This window comes from Cetorhinus maximus, chromosome 2 (genome assembly GCF_964194155.1).
Source record: "Cetorhinus maximus chromosome 2, sCetMax3.hap1.1, whole genome shotgun sequence".
NCBI lineage: Eukaryota > Metazoa > Chordata > Chondrichthyes > Lamniformes > Cetorhinidae > Cetorhinus > Cetorhinus maximus.
In genome coordinates, this window is record NC_135880.1 from 187,281,317 (window position 1) to 187,306,203 (window position 24,887).

Here is a 24,887-nt window from a genome sequence, read left to right on the forward strand (position 1 = left end):
GCAACTGAATCTTTCTTCTTCAACTCCAAGTTCCTCTCCAGCTCCAAAGAGATGTCTTTAACCCTCGCACCAGGCAGGTAACATATCATTCAGGATTGTAGCCCTCAGCTGCAGAGAACTTTATCTATCTCCCTAATTAAGTTGTCGTCCACGATTACTACATTCCATTTTACTGACCCACATGGGGCTGGAGAGGAATATGGAGTGACATTTCGCTAGGATAGGCAGAAAGGAAACCAGCTGTTCGTGGAGTGTAATGTAATGCACCAGGAATGGAGAAATCCTCACTCACACTCTATACTTGACAATATTACAGGATGAGAGATGGTGGAATTTGAACTTCTGATAAATTCCTACAGTGTTTCTGAAGGAACTCTGTAGGTTATAGTATTGTATGGAAATTTTGAGGCTGTCACATGCGTACAATCTTTCCAACTAGAACTGCTGTAAATAGAGCATCTTAGGAGCTGATGAAAATCGTAATATTAAATTTTGATTCCCTGTACAATCCTCTGGTGAAACGAAGAATTTGGGATGTTTTTCTGCACTAACTAATTACAGATCTAATGCCTTCCACACCAATTAAACTGGTTCATTTGACCTGAATACGTTGTTTGAAATGCTGGACTCTCTCAGTGCTCATAAAAATGCAAGAATGCGATTTTGTCTGGAGAGGAACAATTTAACCGTTGTGTGTCCAGACTTGCTTTTTATGTACCCTGAATGTGAGTTGGGTGTGAAATTACCCAATGTGCTTCACAGAAGAATGCAATTCCAGATCATTGCATAGCTTAAGAGAATTCTTGAAATGTTTAGCAACAGCTGTTGTGTGTTCTGGCACATTCTTGCTGCGATAGTGAAGTGTTGGAGAATATTCCGGCAGTAATCAGCAAAGAGGTGTGCTGCTAGTTGGGTCATTTGGCATCTTATTGAGTCCTTGACCAGACAATTTGGTTATTGAATGAAAGGAAAAGCAGAATATTGCAGATGTTACAAATTTGAAGTAAAACATTAGGTGCTGGAAATAGCCAGCAGCTCAGGCAGCATCTGTGGAGAGAAACAGAGTTAATGTTTCAGGTTGATAACATTTCATCAGAACTGGGTAAAGGTTAGAGATGTAATAGGTTAGGAGCAAGGCGGGGGAGAGGGGGGTGGTTCTGTGATAGGATGGAAGACAGGAGAGATTGATTGACAGGAAAGTTAGTGAAACTGATGCCCTCTATGGTAGCATAGTTTAAATCACATTTTGAAGTATTTTTTAGTTTTGGAAGAACCCTTTGGGCATGCTTTGTCAACTGCAAAACTGTTCAGCAATAGTTGACATCGTGCAAACAGGTGGGAGGCAGTTGATCCAGCCTAGGCAGCTGGACTTGATTCAGTTCTTAAGTCTGGGTTGTTGGTTACCTAGTGGATTAATTATAGCAAGTTTGGAATGTTGGTTACTGATTGGATCAAACAACTTGCCTTTATTACAAAACAAAATGTGAAAATGTGCCTGGCTTACATGTGACTCCAGACACACAACAATATCATTGACACTTAACTCCCCTCTGAAAGAGTGTGGCAATCCACTCAGTTCAAGAGTGATTAGGGATGGACCACAAATGCTGGCCTTGTTAACAACGCTCGCATCACATGAAAGAGAAAATAAAAAAAGGAACACTTGCATTTACATAGTGCTTTTCACGACCACCGGATGTATCAAAACTTTTTACAGCCGATTACCTATTTTTGAAATGTGGTCACTGTTGCAATGTAGGAAATGCAGCAACCAATTGTAAACTTCCACAGACAGCAACATTATGATGACCAGCAAGTCTGTTTTTTCTTTTGTGATGTTGATTGAGGGATAAATATTGGTCTGGACTGGGGATAACTCCCTTACTCTTTTTCCAAATAGTACCATGGGATCTTTTGCATCCACTCGAGCAGGCAGATGTTGTCTCGGTTTAACATCTCATCTGAAAGATGTCACCTCCAATAGTACAGTGTCCCCTCAGTACTACACTGGAGTGTTAGCCTTGATGAAGGAGATGTTAAGGCAGGTGACCAAATAGATCAAATAGGTTTTAAAGAGCACCGTAAAGGAGGAAAGCGAGACAGAAGTGGAGAGGCCTAGGGGATGAATTCCAGAGTTCAGGGCCCAGACAGCTGAAGGCATGGTTGCCAGTGGTGGAGTGATTAAAATCTGGGATGCTCAAGAGGCCATAATTAGAGGAAACTCTGCTCAGGATCAAATACGACACCAATGTTGCAACCCCCTGTGCCTCAGGCACTTGTCAGGGAGAGGGATTGAGTCGGCTGTAGAGTTTGTGGCGTGGACCAGAGACAGTAGTTTCCGTCTCCCCGATATTTAGTCGAAGGAAATTTCAGTTTAGCCAGCAATGGATGTCAGAGAAGTAGCGTGACAAATTAGCGACATTAGATGGGTCAAGCGAGAGTGGTGGTGAGGGAAAGTTCACTGTCGTCAGCTGAAACAAGATGAAATGCCCTTGGTGATGTTGCCATGGGGTAGCATGTAAATGAGAGATATGAGGGGACTAAAGCTAAGTCCTCATGAATTCCAGAAATAGGAGTATGGTATTTCAGAAAACTCTGTTTATGCTGAATAGTTAAGAGCAAACTACTGCCAATGCTGGAGATGCTTAGCAGGCCAGGCAGCATCTGTGCAGAGAGAAAATAAGTTAATGTTCCAGGTTGCTGACCTTAAATCCGATAAGAATGGAACCAGATGAGGCCAGTCTCACCCAGTTGGATGTCAGAAGTGGAGGCTGGTGTGGTCAACTGTGCCGAAGGTGAGTAGGGAAAGCTTACCTAGGTTACAGCCACAGAGGATGTCATTTGTGACTGATTTGGGCCTGTTTTGGTCCTGTTTTAGGTGGAAACCAGATTGGAGGGATTCAAAAAGGGAGCTGTGTGAACAGATGGACAAGGATTTGGGAAGGGACAATATGTTTAATGACTCTGGAGAAGAAAGGGAGCTTGGAGTCATTAGCAAAAACAGAAGTTGAGTTTTTTGAGGCAGTGAGGGGAGTATTACCTGAGGTAAGGGAACTGTGAACAATAAAAGTTAACACTAATGCTCATCTCTTGGAAACCTCCTGGTTGAACGTCATATTTCTGGGACATGTGAAGACTAGCTCAGAAAGCTGGTTTTATTGAATCCAGCTGATTTGAGATTCCTGCCATTTACAAGATTTGTGTATCGGAAGCCTGGATACTAAAACAGGTCGCATGCAACATAAAAGGAGCTTGCATTGTTTGTATGTGCCTTAATTATCTACAACCAGAGAAATGGAAACTCTGTCTAAAATATTGACCTGGGCTCAGAGGGTGGGGGATGTTAATGCAATTCTGTAGCTTATCAGTGTGATTCAGGCTTCATGTATAAACAGGCCAGAACTTGCCAGACAAACCTTGCAGTTCTGGAGCAAATGAAACTACTTGAAATGATCAATGCAGGTTTGGTCTGAGGAATTATTCATTAATTTAAAGTGTTGTGTTTCAATTTGGAGATTAGGGACACTGGGTGAATAGCTACCTTTGTTCCAGCAAAAGGAATCTATTATCAAACTATTTGTAGATGGTTGAGCTGCTCCCTGTTAAGTCCTCCCTTTGCACTTACCCTACAAATAGCCTGGGAACCATCAAACGCTTTTCATGTCCTTATACCTGTAAAATCTTTGCTTGTGGGAGCTGAGATTATGTTTGTGCCTGTCTGATAGTTGCTTCGGTTTCCACAAAGCTCAGCACAATTTCAAATATTTCCTTTCAATATAGATTAAAACGTTTTTGAAATTTTTAAAATTATTGATATGTTATAATGTACCCTGTTTCCATACACTGTACATGGATGGATATGGATCCTGTTTGTTTTCTATCCTCCTGTTCCAGATCTCCACAAACTCATGGGGAGATTTCAGGCAGATACATTCCCTATGGAAGGGAAGGGATTTGAATGCAATCAGTATGAGGCTGTGCTCCCGCAACTCCTCGTGGTTAGCTTCAGACTGGGTACAGGTTAGCTGGTTATCTGTCACTCGTGCAATGATGCATGAAATGGAATAAACAAATCCCATAAAGACCAGATAAAAGCAAAATACTACAGATGCTGGAAATCTGAAGCAAAAACAGAAAATGCTGGAAAAAGATGTGGCATGGGTCCCAGTTATGCCTGTCTCTTTAATAGGGTTTGTGGAATATTCCTTGTTTCAGTCCTACTCAGGCCCCTTCCCACAACTCTTTTTTTCGGTACATCAATGACTGTTTCAGTGCTGCTTCATGCTCTCGCCTGGACCTGGAAAAATCTGTCAATTTTGCTAACAATTTCCACCCCTCTATCACCTTCACATGATCCATCTCTGACACTTCCCTTCCCTTCCTTGACCTCTCTGTCTCCATTTCTGGTGGTAGACTGTCCACCAATATTCATTACAAGCCCACCGACTCCCACAGCCAACTCGACTACAGCTCCTCACACCCTGCTTCCTGTAAGGACTCCATTCCATTCTCTCAGCTCCTTCGCCTTCGTCACATCTGTTCCAATGATGCCACTTTCCAAAACGGCGCTTCTGACATGTCTTCCTTCTTCTTAAACCAAGGTTTCCCCCCCAACTGTGGTTGACAGGGCCCTCAACTGTGTCTGACCCATCTCCCGCGCCTCTGCCCTCACACCTTCCTCTCCCTCCCAGAACCATGATAGGGTCCCCCTTGACCTCATTTTTCACCCCACCAGCCTCCGCATTCAAAAGATCATCCTCTGCCATTTCCGCCAACTCCAGCATGATGCCATCATCTTCATTCACCCCCACCCCCCCCCCTCCACCGTCAGCATTTCGTAGGGACCATTCCCTCTGGGGCACCCTGATCCACTCCTCCATCACCTCATCCCCTTCCCATGCAATCGCAGAAGGTGCAACACCTGCCCCTTTACCTCCTCCCTCCTCACCGTCCAAGGGCCCAAACACTCCTTTCAGGTGAGGCAGCATTTCACTTGCACCTCCAATTTGGTCTGCTGCATTTGCTGCTTCCAATGTGGTGGTCTCTACATTGGGGAGACCAACGCAATACAGGGTGAGCACTTTGCAGAACACTTCCGGTCTGTCCTCAAGCATGACCCAGACCTTCCTGTTGCTTGCTATTTCAACATCCTGCTCTCATGCCCATATGTCTGTCGTTGGCTGCACTGTTCCAATGAAACTCAATGCAAACTGGAGGAACAACACCTCACCTTCCGAATAGGCACTTTGCAGCCTTCCGGACTTAATATTGAGTTTAACAACTTCAGACCATGAAGTCTCTCCTCTTATCTTCACCCCATTTTTAATCCCCGTTTTTCTACATTCATTTTATTTTTTATCCACTTATTTTTATTTTTATTTGATTATCCGTGGTTTATCCTCTCTTATATCCCCCTTCAATCCTATTTTCTACCCTTTTCCCCACCACCGCGCCCTCACCCTACCCTCATCACCAAAAAGGCCATCTATGTTACTTGTTCCATGTTGTTCTTTCACACAATGCTACCCTTGTTCTGCTATTACTAATTCTGCTTTCTTACCTTTACGCCACTATCGGCACCTTTTTTAGCCCTTACCACTACCATTACCACTTCCTTTGTCCTTTAGTTCATGACTCCTTTGTCAATCTCTCCTTGGTCCCCACCTATCGCTGGCCTTCTATCCAACTTCACCTGCTCCCCCCCCTAAACAGTATAAATTTCATCACATTTCCACTTCTTCAACTCTGAAGAAGGGTCATTTGGACTCGAAATGTTAACTCTGTTTCTCCCTCCACAAGTGCTGCTAGACCTGCTGAATTTTTCCAGCGTTTTCTGTTTTTTGCCCCATTAAAATAATGGTTGGCATGGGAAGTTATGAAGTGACTTGGGGTTGGTAAGGATGCTGCTCCCTCATTGTTGGTCCAGCATTATCTGATGACTCTGTTGCGGAGCTTGTTACCTCAGTGCAGTGTGAGATGAGTGGCTGTTTGGATGAGGAGGGTATAGCAAAGGATTGGTAGGCATGGGGTGGAAGAGCACATAGAGAGAGGAGGTGAGACCATGATGTGAGGTATAAAGGCAGAGGATTGGCAGAAGAAATGGTGATATTTTGTGGAAGTGTTGGTGTGTATAGTATCTGGAGTTATCTGTGCCACTTCCTGGAAGAAGCTGGAATTAATCTGGGAATCAGGAAGATTTGTGCTTGTGGCAGCAAAGCTGGCCAGCGACTCGATGTGGAGAGAGGGGAAGGCTCACTCAACGCTGACTGGAGGGTTTGTTCCATCAGTGGTTTACCTACTGTTGTTGCAAATGAACTGCAGCGTCATGTCATCAGACCACAGAGTACTGGCAGGGCACTGTGCTGAATGATTCAGTGAGATGTTTAGACAAGCTGGCAACTAAAAATCGCTTCAACAAGATTTTAAAATATGTACCTTAGCTTGATTTATCGAACATTTATGACACTCCAATAAAATGCTCGTGGTGTCTATTGCTCTATGGTTAATGGCGTTTTTTTCTCTCTCTCTCTCTTTTATTTCACAGGCCATTGCTTCATTGTGACATGGAGAACGCTGCAGCAGCTGGAAAGGCTGTGGATGATTTTGTAAGGTGAGTGTAAATCCTTGATAGGCAGCGCTTGCAAAGACAGCCTCTCGAACCAGGGCTACAAGAATATAGAACAGGAGGGCACAAATCCCACAAGATGATGCATCCTTATAGATAGAGTTGTGTAAGTGCAGGAGGGTATGCTGAGCGATTGGGTAATGTGGAAGAAGCTGTCGCAGAGGGAGTGCAGGAGGTCCTGTCGCGGGGGGAGGCGCGGGAGGTCCTGTCGCAGAGGGAGCGTGGGAGGTCCTGTCGCAGAGGGAGCGCGGGGGGTCCTGGCGCGGGGGGTCCCGGCGCGGTGGGGTCGTGGTGAGTGCTTGGGAGGGTGGGGGTAGGTCCCGTTGAGGGGGGAAGCGTATGGGGGAGGGGGGGGCGGGGTTGTTGCAGTGGGTGGTGGGGGAGGGGGGGCGGGGTTGTTGCAGAGGGTGGTGGGGGAGGGGGGGGCGGGGTTGTTGCAGAGGGTGGAGCATTGAGCAAGAATCAAAAATGATTGAAAATGGATAGATGAGAATATCACAGGGAAAGCTGTGCCCAAGTCAAGACAGACCATAGATGTAAAAAGTAGTCAACAGGTTAGTATGGATACATATCCAGAGAGGCATCCATGAACTGGAAACCAGGACTAAGTCCATGTGGTGTAGATACACCCACAGTGCAGTTAGGAAGGGAGTTCCAGGATTTTGAACCAGTGACAGTGAAGGAACAGTGATATAGTTGCAAGTCAAGATGGTGTGTGGCTTGCAGGGAAAATTACAGGTGGTGTTCCTGTGCAGTTGTACACACTGCTGCCACTGTTCATTGGTGGTAAAGGGAGTTAATGTTTGTGGAAAGGGTGTCAATCAAGGGGGCTGCTTTGGATGGTGTCCAGCTTCTTGAGTGTTGTTGGAGCTGCACTCATCCAGACAGGTGGGGAGTATTCCATCACACTCCTGACTTCTGCCTTTTGGTGGTGGGCAGGCTTTGGGGAGTCAGGAGATGAGTTACTCGCCGCAGGATTCCTAGTCTCTGACCTGCTCTTGTGGCCACAGTATTTATATGGCTAGTCCAGTTCAGTTTCTGGTCAAGGTAACCCAGGATGTTGATAGTGGGGAATTCAGCAACGGTAATGTTATTGAATGTCAGGGGGTGATGGTTAGATTCCCTCTTGCTGGAGATGATCATTGCCTGGCACTTGTGTGGTGTGAATGTTATTTGCCACTTGTCAGCCCAAGCCTGGATACTGTCTTGCTGTCCAGGCCCTGCTGCATATGGACATGAACTGCTTCAGTGCCTGAGGAGTCGCGAATGGTGCTGAACATTGTGCAATCATCAGTGAACATCCCCACTTCTGACCTTATGATGGATGGAAGGTCATTGTCATCAGCTGCTTTATCAATCAACAATGGTTTTGTGGTAGCCATTAGACTTTTAATTCATGTTGGGATTCGAACCTGTGTTCCCAGAGGATTACCATGGGTCTCTGGATTACCAGCCCATTAACAATGCTACTACGACACCGCCTGCCCCTCAATATGCAATCAAAGCAGAGACAATGAATGTCATGAGTGAACCTGGACCCAAGAGTTCAAATTCCCCACAATATCCCTTCTAAGCCTTTGTTCCTAATTCACTGGATTGTACATTTATCTGTTGTCACTCCACCGTCATCGTCTTGAAACCTGAAAGGATGCATGGGAACCAGTTCTTGTGTGCAACTTGGCTAGGGGCGCGATATGGAACCATCCTTATTTCCAGTTGTCCTTTAAAGATGTCCTCCTATGAGTGCCAGTGGACACAGCAAGATTTCAGGTTTTGTGTTTAAAGGCATAGAGTACAAGGGTAAAGCGATACTTGTATGGTGTGAATGTCACTTGCACCGTATCAGCTCAAGCCTGAATGTTGTCCAGGTCTTGCTGTATGCAGGCATGGAGTGTTTCATCGTTTGACAACTTGTGAATGGTGCTGAACACTGTGCAATCATAACTGAACATCTCCACTTCTAACTTCATGATGGAGTCAAGGTCATTGATGAAGAAGCTGAAGATGGTTAGACCTAGGACACTACCCTGAGAAACTCCTGCAGCGATGTCCTGGAACTGAGATAATTGGCCTCCAACAACTAGACCATCTTCCTTCTGGCTAGGTAGTGGTTTGATACAACTGAGTGGCTTGCTAGGCCATTTCAGAGTGCATTTAAGAGTCAACCACATTACTGTGGATCTGGAATCACATGTAGGCCAGACCAGGTAAGGACGGCAGATTTTTTTCCCTAAAGGACATTCATGAACCAGATGGGTTTTTAATAACAGTTGACAATGGTTTTGTGGTCACCATTAGACTAGCTTTTAATTACAGATTTTTAAATTGAATTTAAATTCCAGCAGCTGCCATGGTAGGATTTGAACCAGCGTCCGCAGAGCATTAGCCTGGGTGTCTGGATTGCTCGTGTAGTGACATTACCACAACCCCACTGCTTCCTAGAAGGACAAGGGTGGCAGATGCATAGGGACACCACTACCTAAAAATTCCTCTCTAAGCCACACACCATCCTGGCTTGGAACTAACTATACTGCCGTTCATTCACTGTTGCTGGGTCAAAATCCTGAAACTCCCTTCCTAACAGTACTGTGGGTGAACTTACATCACATGGACTGCAGAGGTTCAAGAAGGTGGCTCACCAGCTTTTCAAGGGCAATTAGAGATCGGTAATAAATGTTGGCCTAGCCAGCAGCCCCCACAAGCTGTGAAACAATAAAATAAAGGTATGACTCCAACCAGAGAGTTCTCCCCCTGATTCGTATTGACTTCAGATTTGCTGCGTTTCCTTGAAGCCACACTCTGTCAAGTGCTGCCTTGACATCAAGGGCAGTCACTCTCACCTCACCTCTGAAATTCAGCTGTTTTCCCATGCTTTGCCCAAGATTATAATGCCGCCGTGAGTCAAATTGTCCTGGCAGAACCCAAACTGAACTGAGTAACCGAGTTGGTTTTTGCTGAGTAAGTGCCACTTGATAACACTGTCGACGAATACCTCCCATTACTTATGATTGAGAGTAGACTGATGGGGCAGTAATTTGCCAGATTGGACTTTTCTTGCTTTTTGTGGACAAGGCATACCTGGACAATTTTCCACATAGTTGGGTAGATACTAGTGTTGTGGATGTACTGGAACAGCTTGGCTAGGGGTGTGGCTATTTCTGGAGCATAGTTCTACAGAAAGCATAAAGTGGATGGGAAACTATTGTATGAAGAAATGCTTCAGATAATGGGACTATTTTTAGTAAAGCCTGGGTTAAGAGGAGAATTAATAGAAGTTTTTAATTATGAATGTTAAACAGAGATGGATTGTGTTGCGGCCAGTGAGTCAGTTTAAAATTGTGTGGAGAAATTTATGCAGAAGTTTGTTGAGGATGCTTTGCCAGAGGGATTTATTGAGACAGAGACCATCATTTAAGGGAAAGTGGAATAAATATTTGAAGCAGAGGAAGATGCAAGGCTGTGGTGACAGAGCTGGATTATAGGATTAATTTTAGACAGTGCTAGCAGAGTTGGCACAGATAAGCCCTGAATGGCCTCCTGTGTCATAAGCTTCTATGGCTCTAATTATACAACACTGTTCTGTGAACTAGCTGTTACAGGGAAAATGTGGTTCTGTGATCATACCCAGTTAGGTTGTATCATTATACTGTATTGCTAGAGACTGGGATTTGTGTGTGCTGCTTTGGCAGTCAGTCTTGCAAGCCAATCACACTACAAATGATAGAAATGTTGAAACAGTTTACCATTTGTGATTTCAAGCAAATGCTTCTGAACTTCAGTATAAAGATATTCAGGATTTCAGCAGCCCTTAGAATGCTGTAAATATATGTCATACGGACTCGAAACTGTATTCCTCTCCACAGATGCTGTCAGACCTGCTGAGTTTTTCCAGCAATTTTTGTTTTTGTTGCTGTACATATATGCTGTTTTACTAGATTAAAATTTGAATATTGCTGATAGCAAATTTAAATGAAAGTTATGAGGCAACTTTTAGTTATTTTGAATTTTATAAAGGTGAAGCTATTTTAACTGCAGTGGATATTAAGTACCATTGCTTGGATACTGTAAAGAGGAATGAACTGGATCAGAATACTGGTTTAATATTTATATGCACTAAGTGTGGAGATTTCCCTATAAATAGAATGATGTGGAATGAAAACAAACATCCACATAATTGTGGGAGCAGGCTCTCTGAGAACCAGAAAATGGGAGTAGTGAAACCATTAATGGAGTGTGTGGCTTTGGCAGAGGCTGCTGGCAGCTGTTGCTGTCATATCCAGTGTTCTTACAATTGTCTGCATGTGGGCATGAACAAACCCAGGTTTTTCTTAAGAAAATCTGCCTGTCCTTTAAAGATCCTTTTAGCTTATGGTTTGGTATGCCTCGGGCACTAAAATTATGACGTTGCATTATTCTACTGCAAATTTCCCTGTTTCCGACAGGTTTACTGTCGCCCCCTTGGAAGCTGAGAGAGTGCATGGAAACCAGATCAAGTTTGCTTGTGTGAAACTACATATGGTTTACTTTTAAAGATTTCTTCCTACAATCTGTTTATGTTTTTTCAACTGAATAAATTATATTGTGGTTGGAGTCCAATGAAAATGTGCTTAGTCACTTTGGGAAATAAACAATATCTGCTAACTTTTCTGCAGATTTTTCTGACATCACGTTAAAGACTCAGCTGGTGAAACGAGGCACCTAATGAGCCTGGGAAATGCTGCTCTGCTGGTTCTGTATGCATTTACAAAGCACAGTGCTTGCATTATGACAAAGCATGCAGACAAAGAACCAGCTCGGGTGTCTTTTGGACTGGAGCAAGATGCAGCTGATCTGTCATAAGATTGCAAGTCTCACGGTAAAAATGGGCCCCTGTGGTCATCAGTTGCATGGAGCTAGGGCCATTAATTTTTTTACATTAATATCAATAGCATGGGGAAATATGCATCTACAATTGATGCATCTACAAGAGGGCTGTCTTAAGATGTTGGCGGGGTATGAAGTGTTCCTGGAGTAGATGATACCTACAATCACTTTTGCCTAGCTGCTGAAACTATTTTCTTAACAACAAATTTACATTAAGTGAATTTTGTTTGCTTGTTTATACGAAATCATAAGTATTTTATGAAATCTTTCAATAGTTAGAATTAAGCCACTCTCTTTGGAGTGGTCTTTAGACAATACAAAACTTGAACCTAACATTCTTGCTAGTTCTATAGCTGCATATAAGAATTGAGGCCAGCTTTAATGACTGCAGGATTTGAACTTGTAAAGTATTACCTTACAGCATTTGAAGAAAGCTAAGGAAATTAATTCATGTTGGTTGGGTATGTTGCCTGGCTTTATGTATGTGGGTAGATGAGATGTTTAATCATTCCGTTAGAGTGTAGATGAAATGACAGAAGGGAGCTCGTTCACAGTGGGACTGAGAGCCTGCTGAGACCTCATTAATATTGCACTTCCTCCATCACCGAGGAAGACAGCAGAGCTATGATGAACAGGCCTTGAGTCAGGTATGCAAATAATCCATACTAGTCAGAACTCGTAAGTTTGGGCTTTTGGGCTCTATTCTATTGACATCATGAAGTCAAATCTCATGATTGCCAATGGCAATAAATAATAATGTGTACTAGGGAATTACGATCTATTTATGGTTTGAGTTGCACCTCTGACCTGGTGAGATGATTCAGTTGAGAAGGGAAATTAATGAAGAGGTAATTCTGAATTTTAAGAAGAAGCGTTTTGTTTTCTTTTTGGCTACTTGTGCTTTGGAGCTTGTCTTGGCAAAAAAACTATGTTCTGGTTGTTTTTATGCTCTGTGTAGGCAGGTAAAGCAGTTGGAGATGGTGGCTGACAGCAGCTATTCATTTATGGTGTTTGGATTGAGCACCTTAAAACTTGATGTGCTGCGTCAGTTGGGAGGGAAAGAGCTCGGGATGAGGGACCTAACAACCGCTTGGTTTGCTTTTCAGCACTGTCGCTGAGGTTGGGCTATTGTAATGTAAATGTAACATTGTTGTGAGGCCACATTCTCTTGGAGGCCACTTAGAGGGGAAAGTCTGACCTTGAACCTTGTTTTGTGCCCCATTCTATTTTATTGTCTTCTTTTCAAATTTGTAACCCCTTTGTCTCCTCTCCATACTTGAGAAAGTGCCAAGTTTACTTGGGAGAGCTAGTTGTGTAATATGACATTTTATTCAATTTTAAAAAATGTAAAAGCAGCCCAGTTTCTTATAGCTGTTCTCTGACTAGGAATGTTTACGTATTCAGAGCTGGTGGTGCAGTGCTAATGTCCCTGGACTAGTAATCCAGAGGCCCAGGTTAATGCTCTGGGGACATGACACAGCAACACACAGCACCACACAACCACCACAGAAACTGGTAGAATTTTAAGTTCAAATAATTCTGGAATACAAAGATAGACTCTGTGATGATGGTGTTAAAACCCATCTTCTTCACTAATGTCCTTTACGGGAGGAAATTGTCATCCTTACTGGGTCTGGCATGTGACCCCAGCAATGGCCTCTGAAATAGCCTAGCAAGTGACTCAGTTCAAGGGCAATTACGGGTGGGAAACAAATGCTGGCCTTGCCAGTGATACACTCACCCCATCAAAAAATAAAAAATAACTCACCAATGTTTGTAATGGTGGAATAAATTTTTTTTTTTTTTTTTTGTAAAAATATACTTTATTCATAAAAAATCTTCAATCACATTCAAAACCATTTCAAAAACAACATTACAAGGGTACAATCCAGGTTAAACTTTTACAAAATGTATCACCAGGTGCATCAGTACAAACAATATTACAGTCATTTACAGCCTTTCATTTTGATCTGTACAGCCCGAGGGGCTCTAAACAGTTCCCAGTCTCTCGGTGCGCTGTGGTAGAAAGGTCTTAGACAGCGACCCTTCCCCATTGCGCCTTGGCGGCAGCTGCCCCAAGCTTTAGTGCGTCCCTCAGCACGTAGTCCTGGACTTTGGATTGTGCCAGTCCGCAACAATCGGTCGGGGACAACTCTTTGTGCTGGAAGACCAACAAGTTTCGGGCAGACCAAAGCGCGTCTTTCACCGAGTTGATGATCCTCCAGCTGCAGTCGATGTTTGTCTCGGTGTGTGTCCCTGGGAACAGCCCGTAGAGCACAGAGTCCTGTGTCACAGAACTGCTCGGGATGAACCTCGACAGCAACCACTGCATCTCTCTCCAGACTTTCTTTGCAAAGGCACAATCCACAAGGAGGTGAACAACGGTCTCTTCCCCACCACAGCCACCTCGAGGGCAACGTGCAGAGGGGGTGAGACTCCTGGCGTGTAGGAAGGATCTGACGGGGAGGGCCTTTCTCACCACCAGCCAAGCTACGTCTTGGTGCTTGTTGGAAAGTTCTGGCGATGAGGCATTCTGCCAAATGACTTTGACAGTCTGCTCGGGGAACCATCCCACAGGGTCCACCCTCTCCTTTTCCCTCAGGGCCTCTAGGACGTTACGTGCTGACCACTGCCTGATGGACTTGTGGTCAAAGGTGTTTTTCTGCATAAATTTTTCCACCAGGGACAGGTGGTACGGCACGGTCCAACTACTTGGAGCGTTCCGCGGCAGCGTGGCCAGACCCATCCTTCGCAACACCGGGGACAGGTAGAACCTCAGCACGTAGTGACACTTGGTGTTTGCGTACTGAGGGTCTACGCACCGCTTGATGCAGCCACACACAAAGGTGGCCATCAGTATGAGGGCGATGTTGGGCACGTTTTTTCCCCCTTTATCTAGAGGCTTGTACATCGCGTCCCTGCAGACACGATCCATTTTCGACCTCCAGATAAAGCGGAAGATGGCTCGAGTGATCGCCATCGCGCAGGAGTGTGGAATGGGCCAGACCTGCGCCACGTACAGCAACAGCGAGAGTACCTCACACCTGATGACCAGGTTCTTACCCGCAATGGAGAGGGAGCGTCGCTCCCACATGCCCAGTTTCCTTTTCACCATAGCCACTCGCTCCTTCCAGTGGACACTTAAAAATATTAAAGCATTTAAGATAAACAGGTTTTCTTTTAGGGTTATCACCCTACTTGGTCACATCAGTGTTCTTTTAGAGTTACAGTACATTTGAAGTTAAAGGAAGGAAATATCAGTGTGGTGTGTACAATGAGAAGCCCTCTGATGCAGATTTTGGAGAGAAGCTCTATAATGCATGGCATGCTGTTGGAAGATTGATTGTTGAGAACTAGAGGTTTATACTACAGAAAGAATTTGCATTTATAATGTCTTGGGCTGTCCCAGAGCACTGTGCAGCCAATGAAATTATTTTTAAAGTGTAGATACCACTGTTATGTAGATAATTACAGCAGCCAATGATATAATGACCAGGTGACCTGAAATATTGACAGGAAACCAGAAAAACTCCTCTGCTGTTCTTCGAATAGTACTATGGAATCTTTCACATTCCTCTGAGATGGCAGATGGGAAATCTCTTTAATGTCTTAACTGAAAGATGCCAGCTCAAATGTTATACTCCCTAAGAACTGCACTGAAGTGTCAGCCCACATTATGTGCACAATAATGTGAGTGGAGCCCATGATCTTTTGAATCAGAAACTAGAGTGCTGCCACTGAGCCAAGATTGATGAGCAGAAGGAAGCCATTTGTCCCATCAAGTCTGTGCTGGCTAATTGCTACAGCAACTTAAAACTGAATCCACTCTCCATAGTCTAGTATCTTTCTCTTCAAATATTTATCTAATTTTCCCTTGAGTGGTAGGTATCTTGATCTCTACCCCAACCAAAACATTCTATGCTCCAACAGCCCTTTTCATAAATTTCAGCCAATCAATCTCAAAACAGAAATTACCCTTCTTCTGCCTCCATGCCTGAGTTGAACTTTCCATGTGTCCAATTCTTCTTTGTCTGACTCTATACTCAGTCACTTTTGGGGTAAGGTAATATTATACATGGGCATAGGTGGGTTAGGTAAGCCCACATCTAAAGGTGTTGCCCTTAAGCCTAACATGGCAATGCAGAGATCTTGTTTTGTTTCCCTGCACTTCATGATTAATGCCTCTTTAGCCATACCGAACAAACTGAATATTGTACTTATTGTAACTGAATATTGTACTTATTGTCAGCCACGGGGTACACTTGAGATATTCTTCAATTGTCTGATGATTAGAAACTTGGAAAATTAATCAGCGATGAGGAGACAGTCGTCGCTATGGATAATGAATGTCTGTTGTGATTTTAGACCAAGGGTACGATGGAATCTCATGAAGGTGTAGAGGATTTTTTGTGTTGATGTGGTTGGTGACTTTGGCATGTGTCACATATCCTCACTACCATTTCAATATCGTTGTTGATCCCTGGCCAAAACACAGCTTCCTTTGCCAGGTGCCTTGTTTCCTCTGTGCCCATATGCCTTGGCCTAACTGTGACAGTATGTCCTGATGAAGCGCTTTGAAAATCATGCCTCTAGAAATACCTAATTCATCGCTGGATGGCCAAAAACATCTGAGGGTGTTTGGCACTACTTGTATCGTATCAGGCCAGCCTTCTACAACAACTCTTCATAATGCCTTCAGCTGTGGAATATTTGCTGGTTTCTCCTGAAGTTGGTTGTGTTTGTGTTGACCAAAACTCATCAGATTGATGAGTACACCTTCTACTTCAGTGTCTATCCACTGTAGGTGTGGCAAAATATCCAGTCTTTTTCAGATTTGTGTCTGAAGTAAATATTTTGCTACCCGGCTTATAACAGACATTGAAGTCGTATTCCTGTATTTTTATCAGAAGTCGTTCTAGTCTGTGTGGTGGCTTGCACTGAATTATTTCCAATGTTTTGTGGTCAGTTTCCACAATAAGTCCTGTGACACCAAATACCAGAGCCAGTGTCTCATACTCCATGTTCAAATAATTGGTTTGTGCTTGCGATAGACTTTTGGATCCAAATGCAATTGGTTTGCCATCTTTCACAATGCACGCTCCTGACCCTTCTTGAGATATATCGACCTCGTCACGACAAAGGATCACAACACAGAATTACTTACGGGCATATGGACCTTTTTACAGGAAGAGATGTGTTTTTTTTTTGTTTAAAAGGCATACAAGCAAAAAGCTGGCTGAGAATGTAATCACTTCCTGGAAAATTCCTATGTGGATTATACTTAACCGACTAGCCCAGAGAGAACATGGAATGTTGCACCTAAAAAAGTGTCAGGGACTACTACAGACAGACAACACTTGAAACGCAGAAGACCTGAATTTTAATCTCCTGTGGTTGTGGAGACTGATTACCACATTTCAGCAGAAACCATCTCCTGCTGTGTTATATCTCAGAATGTGGAAATGATCTGAGTTGAAAGAAAGTAGATTCTGGGCGAAAAATATGTTTGTTTTTCCCTTCCAGGAATACACAAGCAAAGGGCTTAAAAAGCCAGCTGCAAACCTGGTCTGTGCGTTCTAGTTCTGGCATGCTAGTACATGCTGTGAGGGCTAAAGCAGAAGAACATCATCAAGGCATCTCCACAGCTTGCAGGTAAAAGCCTCTCCTCACCCCTTGCGCTCGCTCTCTCTCTCTCTCACACTGGAGGCAAGTGGGTAAAGCCACAGTCAACAAGCAAGCTGGGCAGTTCCTTCAGCTAACCCTCCGAACCAAGTGTCTCCAAACCAATGCTCTGCTGCTAAAATCAGCTTTACCGAAATCACCCAAGTTAACGGCCGCAATGTTTCACTATCCACTCCTCACGGACAAGCCAAAGAATGATTTATATATCTTTTTTAACTTTTATTTTTGAACTCAACTTCTCATTTCTGATCTGTGTGTATGTGTACTGCGTTTTCAGTTGTTTTTCTTGGGCTTTTAGTAACTAATAAACTTATCCTTTCTTTGACTCAAGAAAACCTGGTTAAATTGGCTCCTTCTAAAACATGAATACATTTGGACTGGGAATAGGTATCCACGAGGGAAGGGATCCTTTTTAAGTGAACCTTTCTGCGTCCAACCGAGGGGACTGAATAAAGAAGAGGAGCCAGCTTATTCCTCCTCACCCAAGAGCATAAGAAAATTGGGGTCCCATTTGGGAAGTCAACAATTTGGGGTATCTCGTCCGGGATCATAAATTGGGGGACCTCGTCCAGGGACCGGTCGTAACAGTCTCTAATGCCGTCGCTTTCCATGGGTCGTTGCCTTGTACAACACATGTCTCTTCTGACAATGCCTGTTTAAGAGTCTCAAATATGTGCTTATGGTTCTCCTGCCATACATAAGGAATATTTTATTCCTAAGGGCTTTCTTAGTGCTGAGGGTATGTATGGCACTAAGAAGTTGAAAAATCCGAGGTATGTCTGCAAGTCCTCTTTGTCCTACGTCTTCGAGTTTGCCTGGGTCAGGTTGGATTCCAGAACTTGAATAAATAGAGCCTAGAAAGTTAATCTGACCTACATTCACCTGGCATTTCTTCTGTTGAAGAAGAGAGTAGAGAGTAGATTTTGGTCATGCTCCTCTTTAATTTTGCCTGTCACTGCAATATTATCGGCAATGCATATGCATTCGCACCCAGAAGTTTTTTCTGTGATTCTATCCTTGTGCTGCTGGAACAGATCCTGACTGCTGGATAAACCAAAGGATAATATCTGGAAGCAGTGTCTTCCAAATTATGCCCTGAATGTAGTGATTTCTTGAGATCCCTCTGCCTAATGAACTGACCAATGTTCGTGTTTGGCATCCGACTTGGACAAAAAGTTTGATCCCATGAATTTGGGATTCAGTTCCTCTAATGTTTGAATCTTGCGTGGGCACCTCTTTGGAGCAAGGCTTATATGTCCAAGCATACCCAGATTGTGCCACTTTTTTTCAGTATGCATGTGATAGAACTGCACCAGCCAGTGTGCTGATAGATGCACATGATGGATAATGCCATTATGCTCCAGGTCATCTAACTTGTTCTTCAGCTTCTCCTGTATGTGCACACTGCACTTTCTAAGAGGGTTGATAGATGGAATTGCACCTTCTCCGAGATGTAGAGCGTCACCTCTGAAGTTTCCTATAGCGTTGAATCTGTCTGGGCTTATCTGCTGGAGGTCACAGACTGACTCAATACGATTATTTTTACCCTTCTGCTGCATTTGGTATGTTGGTGACCTCGTGTATAGTCACAATGTTGAGTCCTGTACATGCTGATAACCCTGCTATTGCTGGTCCACTTGTATCCACCAGTTAAAATACTTATGGTTTCCATGCAGACTTGCTGTAGCTGCATTTCAATGTCAACGTACCTATGCAATGAATGGGTGACCCATCATATGCAGTTAATTTGTCTGTCGTAGATTGACTTCCAATGATCCAGATGCTGACTGGTAAGGTGTTTGCGCTGTGAGTGTGTTTGTGCCAGTTTTCTTCGGGCATATGATGCTGATAGTAGCGAAAGCCTCTAACTGTTTTACTTAATTAACATGTGGTGTCACATTCACAGTGCAGAAGACTTATTCATTTGAAGATTTTTCCACACTCAGTCTTCACTCTGGTCCATCTGGCTGCTAACCTTGTGTATGTGCTTGTACTTACGCAGGTGTCTATTGCACCCTCTGTTGTTGCTGCCAGTGTGCTGCACGTACCTTTTGTTTGATTGTATCTTATTGCAACTTCTAGTCACACCTCTGGATCCAGATTACATACATAGGTGAGCCCGATGTCCTTTTACACTGCATATCTTTCAAAGATCTTGCAACACAGAACAGCTTCGCACATGTTCGCAGTTGACCAAACTTCCCACATGGCTTGCTTGCTTTCTGTGTTCTGGCTACCACGCCAATATTGGTAGCTACACCTAATGAATGAAAATGTTGCTGTCCAATGCACATGGCTTCACATTTTCTGCCATCGTATAGTAAGGTGTCAATATTGTGACTTCTTTTTCCAAAAGGTCTTTTTCGGAAGGCTTCAATTGGCCTTGAAGCTATAACCAGCTAACTTGTCTGTTCAGACAGCTCAACTTCTGAAAAAAAATCACAGTCTTTGCCCCTATCACAGCATCTGCTGATCAGTTGATTCTTGTGGTTGTTGTCTGTAAATTATCAGCTTCAATTAGGGCATTCTGAAGTTCACCTTCTGAAGATCCTCCAGCATCTTTCACATCTTAACAGTGTTTTTTAACCCCCCTCAGGACCGAAGTGTTGACTCTATGCAACCCCTTGTTTCCAGTGGCTACCTTTATTTTCACCGCTTATTTACCTGGTCCTGTAAAGGATAAATCTAAAAAGCATAGCTCCATCCTTTGTCTGAAAAGCCTAAATTCGGATAGATCATCTGTGGCCTTCCCGATGTATAGGGAATTTGTAGCCTCTCTACCCTGTGGAGAGATTCACTTGTACAGCTGCTATTATTTATTTCCCCCTCTTGTTCTATGGTTGCAGTTTTGTTTTTTTCCATTTTGCATGCTTTTGTCTTTTTTGTGCAGGAATGGCACCTGAGGATGTCTCGATGGCCCTGTAGCCTACCCTACCTGATTCAAAACTGACTGCAGAGCACGGCTCTGAACCGACTTGCTCCCATTAACCACCCATCCACAAGTCAGGTACTCGCTGTTCTGCAAAGCATCATCTGTAGAGGGACTCTGACTCCTGGGTTCCAATGTATATACAACCTTTGTCTTGTCTGTGGCTTGTCCAGTGGTCTTCAAAATCCCACTGCTGCATCTTGTTGCGTTTTCCATGTTTGCTTCACACAAACTTGCCAATCTCACGCACAGAACCTGTAAACTAGACAGAGGTTCTGTTTATTTGAAGACACAGTACAGAATGGCTTAGTGGACAGATCTACTTTATGGATCCTGCACCGATTATTTACAAGGACAGTACAGCTGCAATTCTTAAACCACACGACACGCACTACTAGCTGCTTTACATCCTGGCTGCTTACTCATTTGCATATTCCCTTAAAGTGATAGGACAACAACTGTCACAGGTAGGGTAAGTTGATATTATACATGGCCACAGGTTGGGTAGGTGGATGTTATACACAGCCACAGGTGCGGCCAATGAATTGCTACAAACCTAGTCACTGTTGGGCATCAAGTTTACACTGTATCAGCTACTGGCAGTGGAATATTACTCACCTTGCTGCACTGGATTTTTCAGTTCTTGATGGTTTAGGTTTTTCTATTGGAATTGAGAGCGTGAATGGAAAAGAGGAGCTGGCAGAAAAGGATGAAAATGCAAGATACGGTTAAGATGCGTGGTTCTGGGCATGAGTGCTACACCTCATCACAGAGTAATTAACGTTCAGTGTTGCTGAATCCACTCTATACTAGAATCAGAACAAATTCAGCTGTGTTCTGTTAAGGAGCTGCTTCCATTGTAACATAAATGGGCCATTGGAGACCAACAATGCTGAGTGCAAAACCTGATGCCAAGATGAGTGCAAGATTTGTCAGTCTGGCATCCTTGCCTTTTTCTAACAAATGGCTGAATTGGAGTTGATCACCCAGCTCAGTGTCGATGTTGCAGTTACCCACTTGCCTTTGACAGGAAATCTAATTGAAGAAAGCTGTTTGGTATTTAGATTTCAGAAAAGACTTTCCTTTGTCGGGAAAACTAAAAAAAAACTGTTCAGCTGCCAACACCTGGTATCAAACTGTTTACGGCAATGGTGAGTTGTAACCATAGTATTCTTACACTTAAAATGGTTGGTATGGTGTCTGGCAGTTTAACTGCAGTGTCTTTCACAGCACTTGAATGGGGCTTTTCACCCTCACAATCTTGAATCTTGGCCCTCTTGTGAAGCTGCTTTGGCTTTAATGAAATTTTTTTTCCTGGTGTTTAAATTGTGTGTCATGTTAAGTATTGCTTGTGGGCGAGAAACCAAAGCTTGTCATCCTCACAGCTCTTCCCTCTAACAACAGCAGCTTTCTTGCCTATACTACACTGATTTTAGGGCCTGAATGGCCCCTTTATGTTGTGCTACTGAAATAGTGCGCAGCACTCTGGATGCAACTTAACTGCAGCAGACAGCTTGGGGAAAGGAGAAATACTCTTTTTTCTCACATGAATGCTGCTCCCTGGCAATATCAACCAAAACCATGGGGTTAGCCAACTTGAATGCCCATGCCACCCAGCTCTAATTCTTTATCACCTCCAACTCTCCACCACCTCTCTCAATCCCTTTCCTTACTTTTGTTATTGGGCTGCGTGCCCAATTTTCAGTCTTGGATATACTAGAACTTCCTCCAGCTAAACATTAGAAAGATCAAAAAATTGTCTTTGTCTCCTGCCACAATCTCAGTACCCTGCTCACCTACTTTAACTCTTTCCCTGCTAATTATCTCAGGCTGAAACCACATTCTTGACATCATCTTTGACCCTGAGCTTTTGACCTTGTATCCTGTCCATCATAAGGATAGTCTAATTCCACCTCACTAACATTGTTCACCTCCATTCCTACTGCAGTCATTTGCTGCTGAAACCCTCATTTATGCCTTAATGCTCTCTTGTTGGCCTGTCATCCAGCATGCTCTGTAAATCCTACAACCTCCCTTTCCCATATTCTTTTTTCCTTTGCCTATGGCTGCATCTACATACCATATTTCATATACTATACTGTGCCTTCAACCACCTAGATCCCCTTTCAGAAATTGTTCTGCCTCTCCAACTTTAAAATCTTCCCTAAAAAATCATATTTTGGTCAAGGATCTGGTTACTATTTGTAACCTCACCACCTTTGACTTGGAGTGATTGTGATTACACTATTATATAGCACCTTTAAATTTGAAAAATGTCCCAAGGTGCTCAGAATAAAAAAAAATGGGTATTCAGCCAAAGGGGGAGATTTGATTCCTCTGAATTGCTGTATGATGTTGGTCTTGTTGTACAAACAAGAATGCATGAATCACCAGCTGTTGTTTGATGGGTGAATGTTGGCTAAGACACTGAAGAACTCCCTGCTTTTTTATGTTGATGTGTACTGGCAGATCTTTCAATATTTCACCTGGAAGGATGACGTCTCAGACAATACTGCATTCCCTTCATATTGCAATGAAGTGTCATCCTCGATTGATATTAATCCTGAAGCAGGAATAAACTGTCAACTTTGTGACCGAGTCAAGAGCGCTACCACTTTGCAAAGCTGATACTTGATTTATATGGATCAGAAACAACAGGGACCCCAAGACTGATATAAAAGCAAAATATTGCGGATGCTGAAAATCTGAAATAAAAACAAAATACTGGAAAAACTCAGGTCTTACAGCATCTGTGGAGGGAGAAACAAGAGTTAGCATTTCAAGTTCGTATGACTCCTCTTCAGAGTTCTGAAGAGCCATATGGACTCAAAATGCTAACTCTGTTTCTCCCTCCACAGATGCTGTCAGACCTGCTGAGTTTTTCCAGCATCTGCTTTTATTTTATGCCCCAAGACTGATGCCAGGCACACACACCTGAGTACATCTCTTCAATTCAGCCAATGTCACCCCAAATTCACACCAGCTGCTGCTTAAAGGTACACTATATCACAAGAGCTTTGTAGCATTCACTTGGGTGGTTATTGTTTTCAAACAAAGTCAGGTTTGAACGACAGTATCGGCTGTCATTTACCAAGCTCCTTTACATTGACAAGTTGATAATTCTGCAACATTGTTTCTAACCATTGGTTCCAATATTTTGCCAGTGCCCGATGTGAGACAATTGAGTTTGCACTTACTAGCATTTGTTTTGCACTTATTCTTCATGCTCAATAGAATATTCCTAAAGGTCTTCCATTTTTCGTGAACTGCAGCTTTCTTGTGGGCTACCCCATTTGATCTGTTTAATTGCTTTCTTTATTGCCTTGAAGTTGGTGCTTTTAAATTTGTGTACCTGTTGATTTATCCCAGTTCTTATTAAATTTAATTATGTTCTGATCAGTTCTCATTACCAATCATACCTAATGTTCCAAACAGAAAGCAGTCATGCACTGCCATTCATTAGTTCAGATCCTACTTGTGCATTCCTAGTTTAAACTGAGTTGGTAATTATCCCTTATTAGTTTGATCTTTTTGCTTTCACTTACTTTCATTTCACAGAGAGCTATCTGCCTTTTTTGGAACAGAATCACAGAATTGTTATAGCGCAGAGGGAGGCCATTCGGCCCATCTTAGCTCTCCGAATGAGCAGCTTCCTTGGTGCCATTCTCCCACCTTTCCTCTGCACACCCTTCCTTTTAGATATCGATCTAATTCCCTTTTGAATGCTACGATTGAACCTGCTTCCACCACACTACCAGGACTGGATGCACCCCACTTACTACCTCCTTGTTTTCTGCTTTCACTCCCCCCATTGTAACCTTGTTTCACTTAAAAATACATGCTGTTTTATTCTTCTTAGCCAATTACATATCCATTCCCATGCCTTGTTCTTCAAACTGACTAACCTCTTGACTCTCAGGCAGTACTTCTCAAATCCAGATCCAGTGCATCATTTGATTCCTTTCCCCCTCAACCCCAACACATGAGCAGTTTGGGATGTTGCATCTCCTTTTAAAAAAAAAACTTTGAGGGATTGGTCAATTAAAATTTACCCTTTTGAGTTCAAGCTGGCTAGCGTTTATTAGATTATTTTTATACAGGTACTCTTCCACTTCTGCCTATCGAGGTTACCCTTCCTATTCTGTGGGCCTGGTAAGTGGCAGTTTAAGCTGGGTGGGGTGACTCACCCTCTCTGTCCAGAATACAATTGCAGTCACATGTCCACATGTGACGAATCCATTCAGATATAGTGCTGCATAGTGAAATTTGGTGGCATCATTATCGAGTTACCTTGGCCTCACCCATTACCTACATTTGCTTGCTTTCAAGCAGGCACTGTTTAATAAATATTCAGGAGTGAGAATTCCTCTTTGATTTTCCTCTTATCCTCAGCCTGGTGACATTGAGATGAGTTGTACCCCTGTCCTCTCTGCTGCTGTCCCAACTCAACTGGGTTTGCATGGCTCAGTGTCGCATTAACCATTGTGTTCTGTTGGACAGTTGGGGAAGCCTTTACTGATCCATTTTAAGCATGCTTTCCAAAGCCCAAAACATAATTTATCAAGCGCCCTGGTCCCCCTGCAGTGATATTTTTATTGCCAGATTAAAATCAATGGTGATCAATGAAAGAACAGCATGTTTTGAATGGTTTAGCCATAGGTTGCATTATTCATGTTGGTTTTGAAGTATGTAACTGTAGTAACTTCTGTATCAGGGAACATCATTTGAGTTAGGATCCGATGCCCAGTGTCAGGAGTGAAAATCCTACGACAGTGATCCACATGGTGT

The 24,887-nt window shown here is 43.3% G+C and overlaps 1 protein-coding gene across 5 annotated transcripts in view; it reads left to right on the forward strand.

Annotated features, from left to right (window-relative positions):
- Positions 1 to 24,887, forward strand: part of arhgap32b (Rho GTPase activating protein 32b) — a 539,127-nt gene that overhangs the window by 118,411 nt on the left and 395,829 nt on the right. For 2 of the 5 annotated variants that reach the window (XM_078530751.1, XM_078530760.1), the window contains exons 2-3: positions 2,879 to 3,045; positions 6,545 to 6,610. In XM_078530751.1, coding sequence (XP_078386877.1) covers positions 6,564 to 6,610 — 47 coding nt within the window. In that variant the 5' untranslated portion in view covers positions 2,879 to 3,045; positions 6,545 to 6,563. Of the gene's footprint in view, positions 1 to 2,878; positions 3,046 to 6,253; positions 6,274 to 6,544; positions 6,611 to 24,887 lie in introns of those variants that run through there. The other 3 variants (XM_078530768.1, XM_078530776.1, XM_078530743.1) reach the window with 2 other exon arrangements.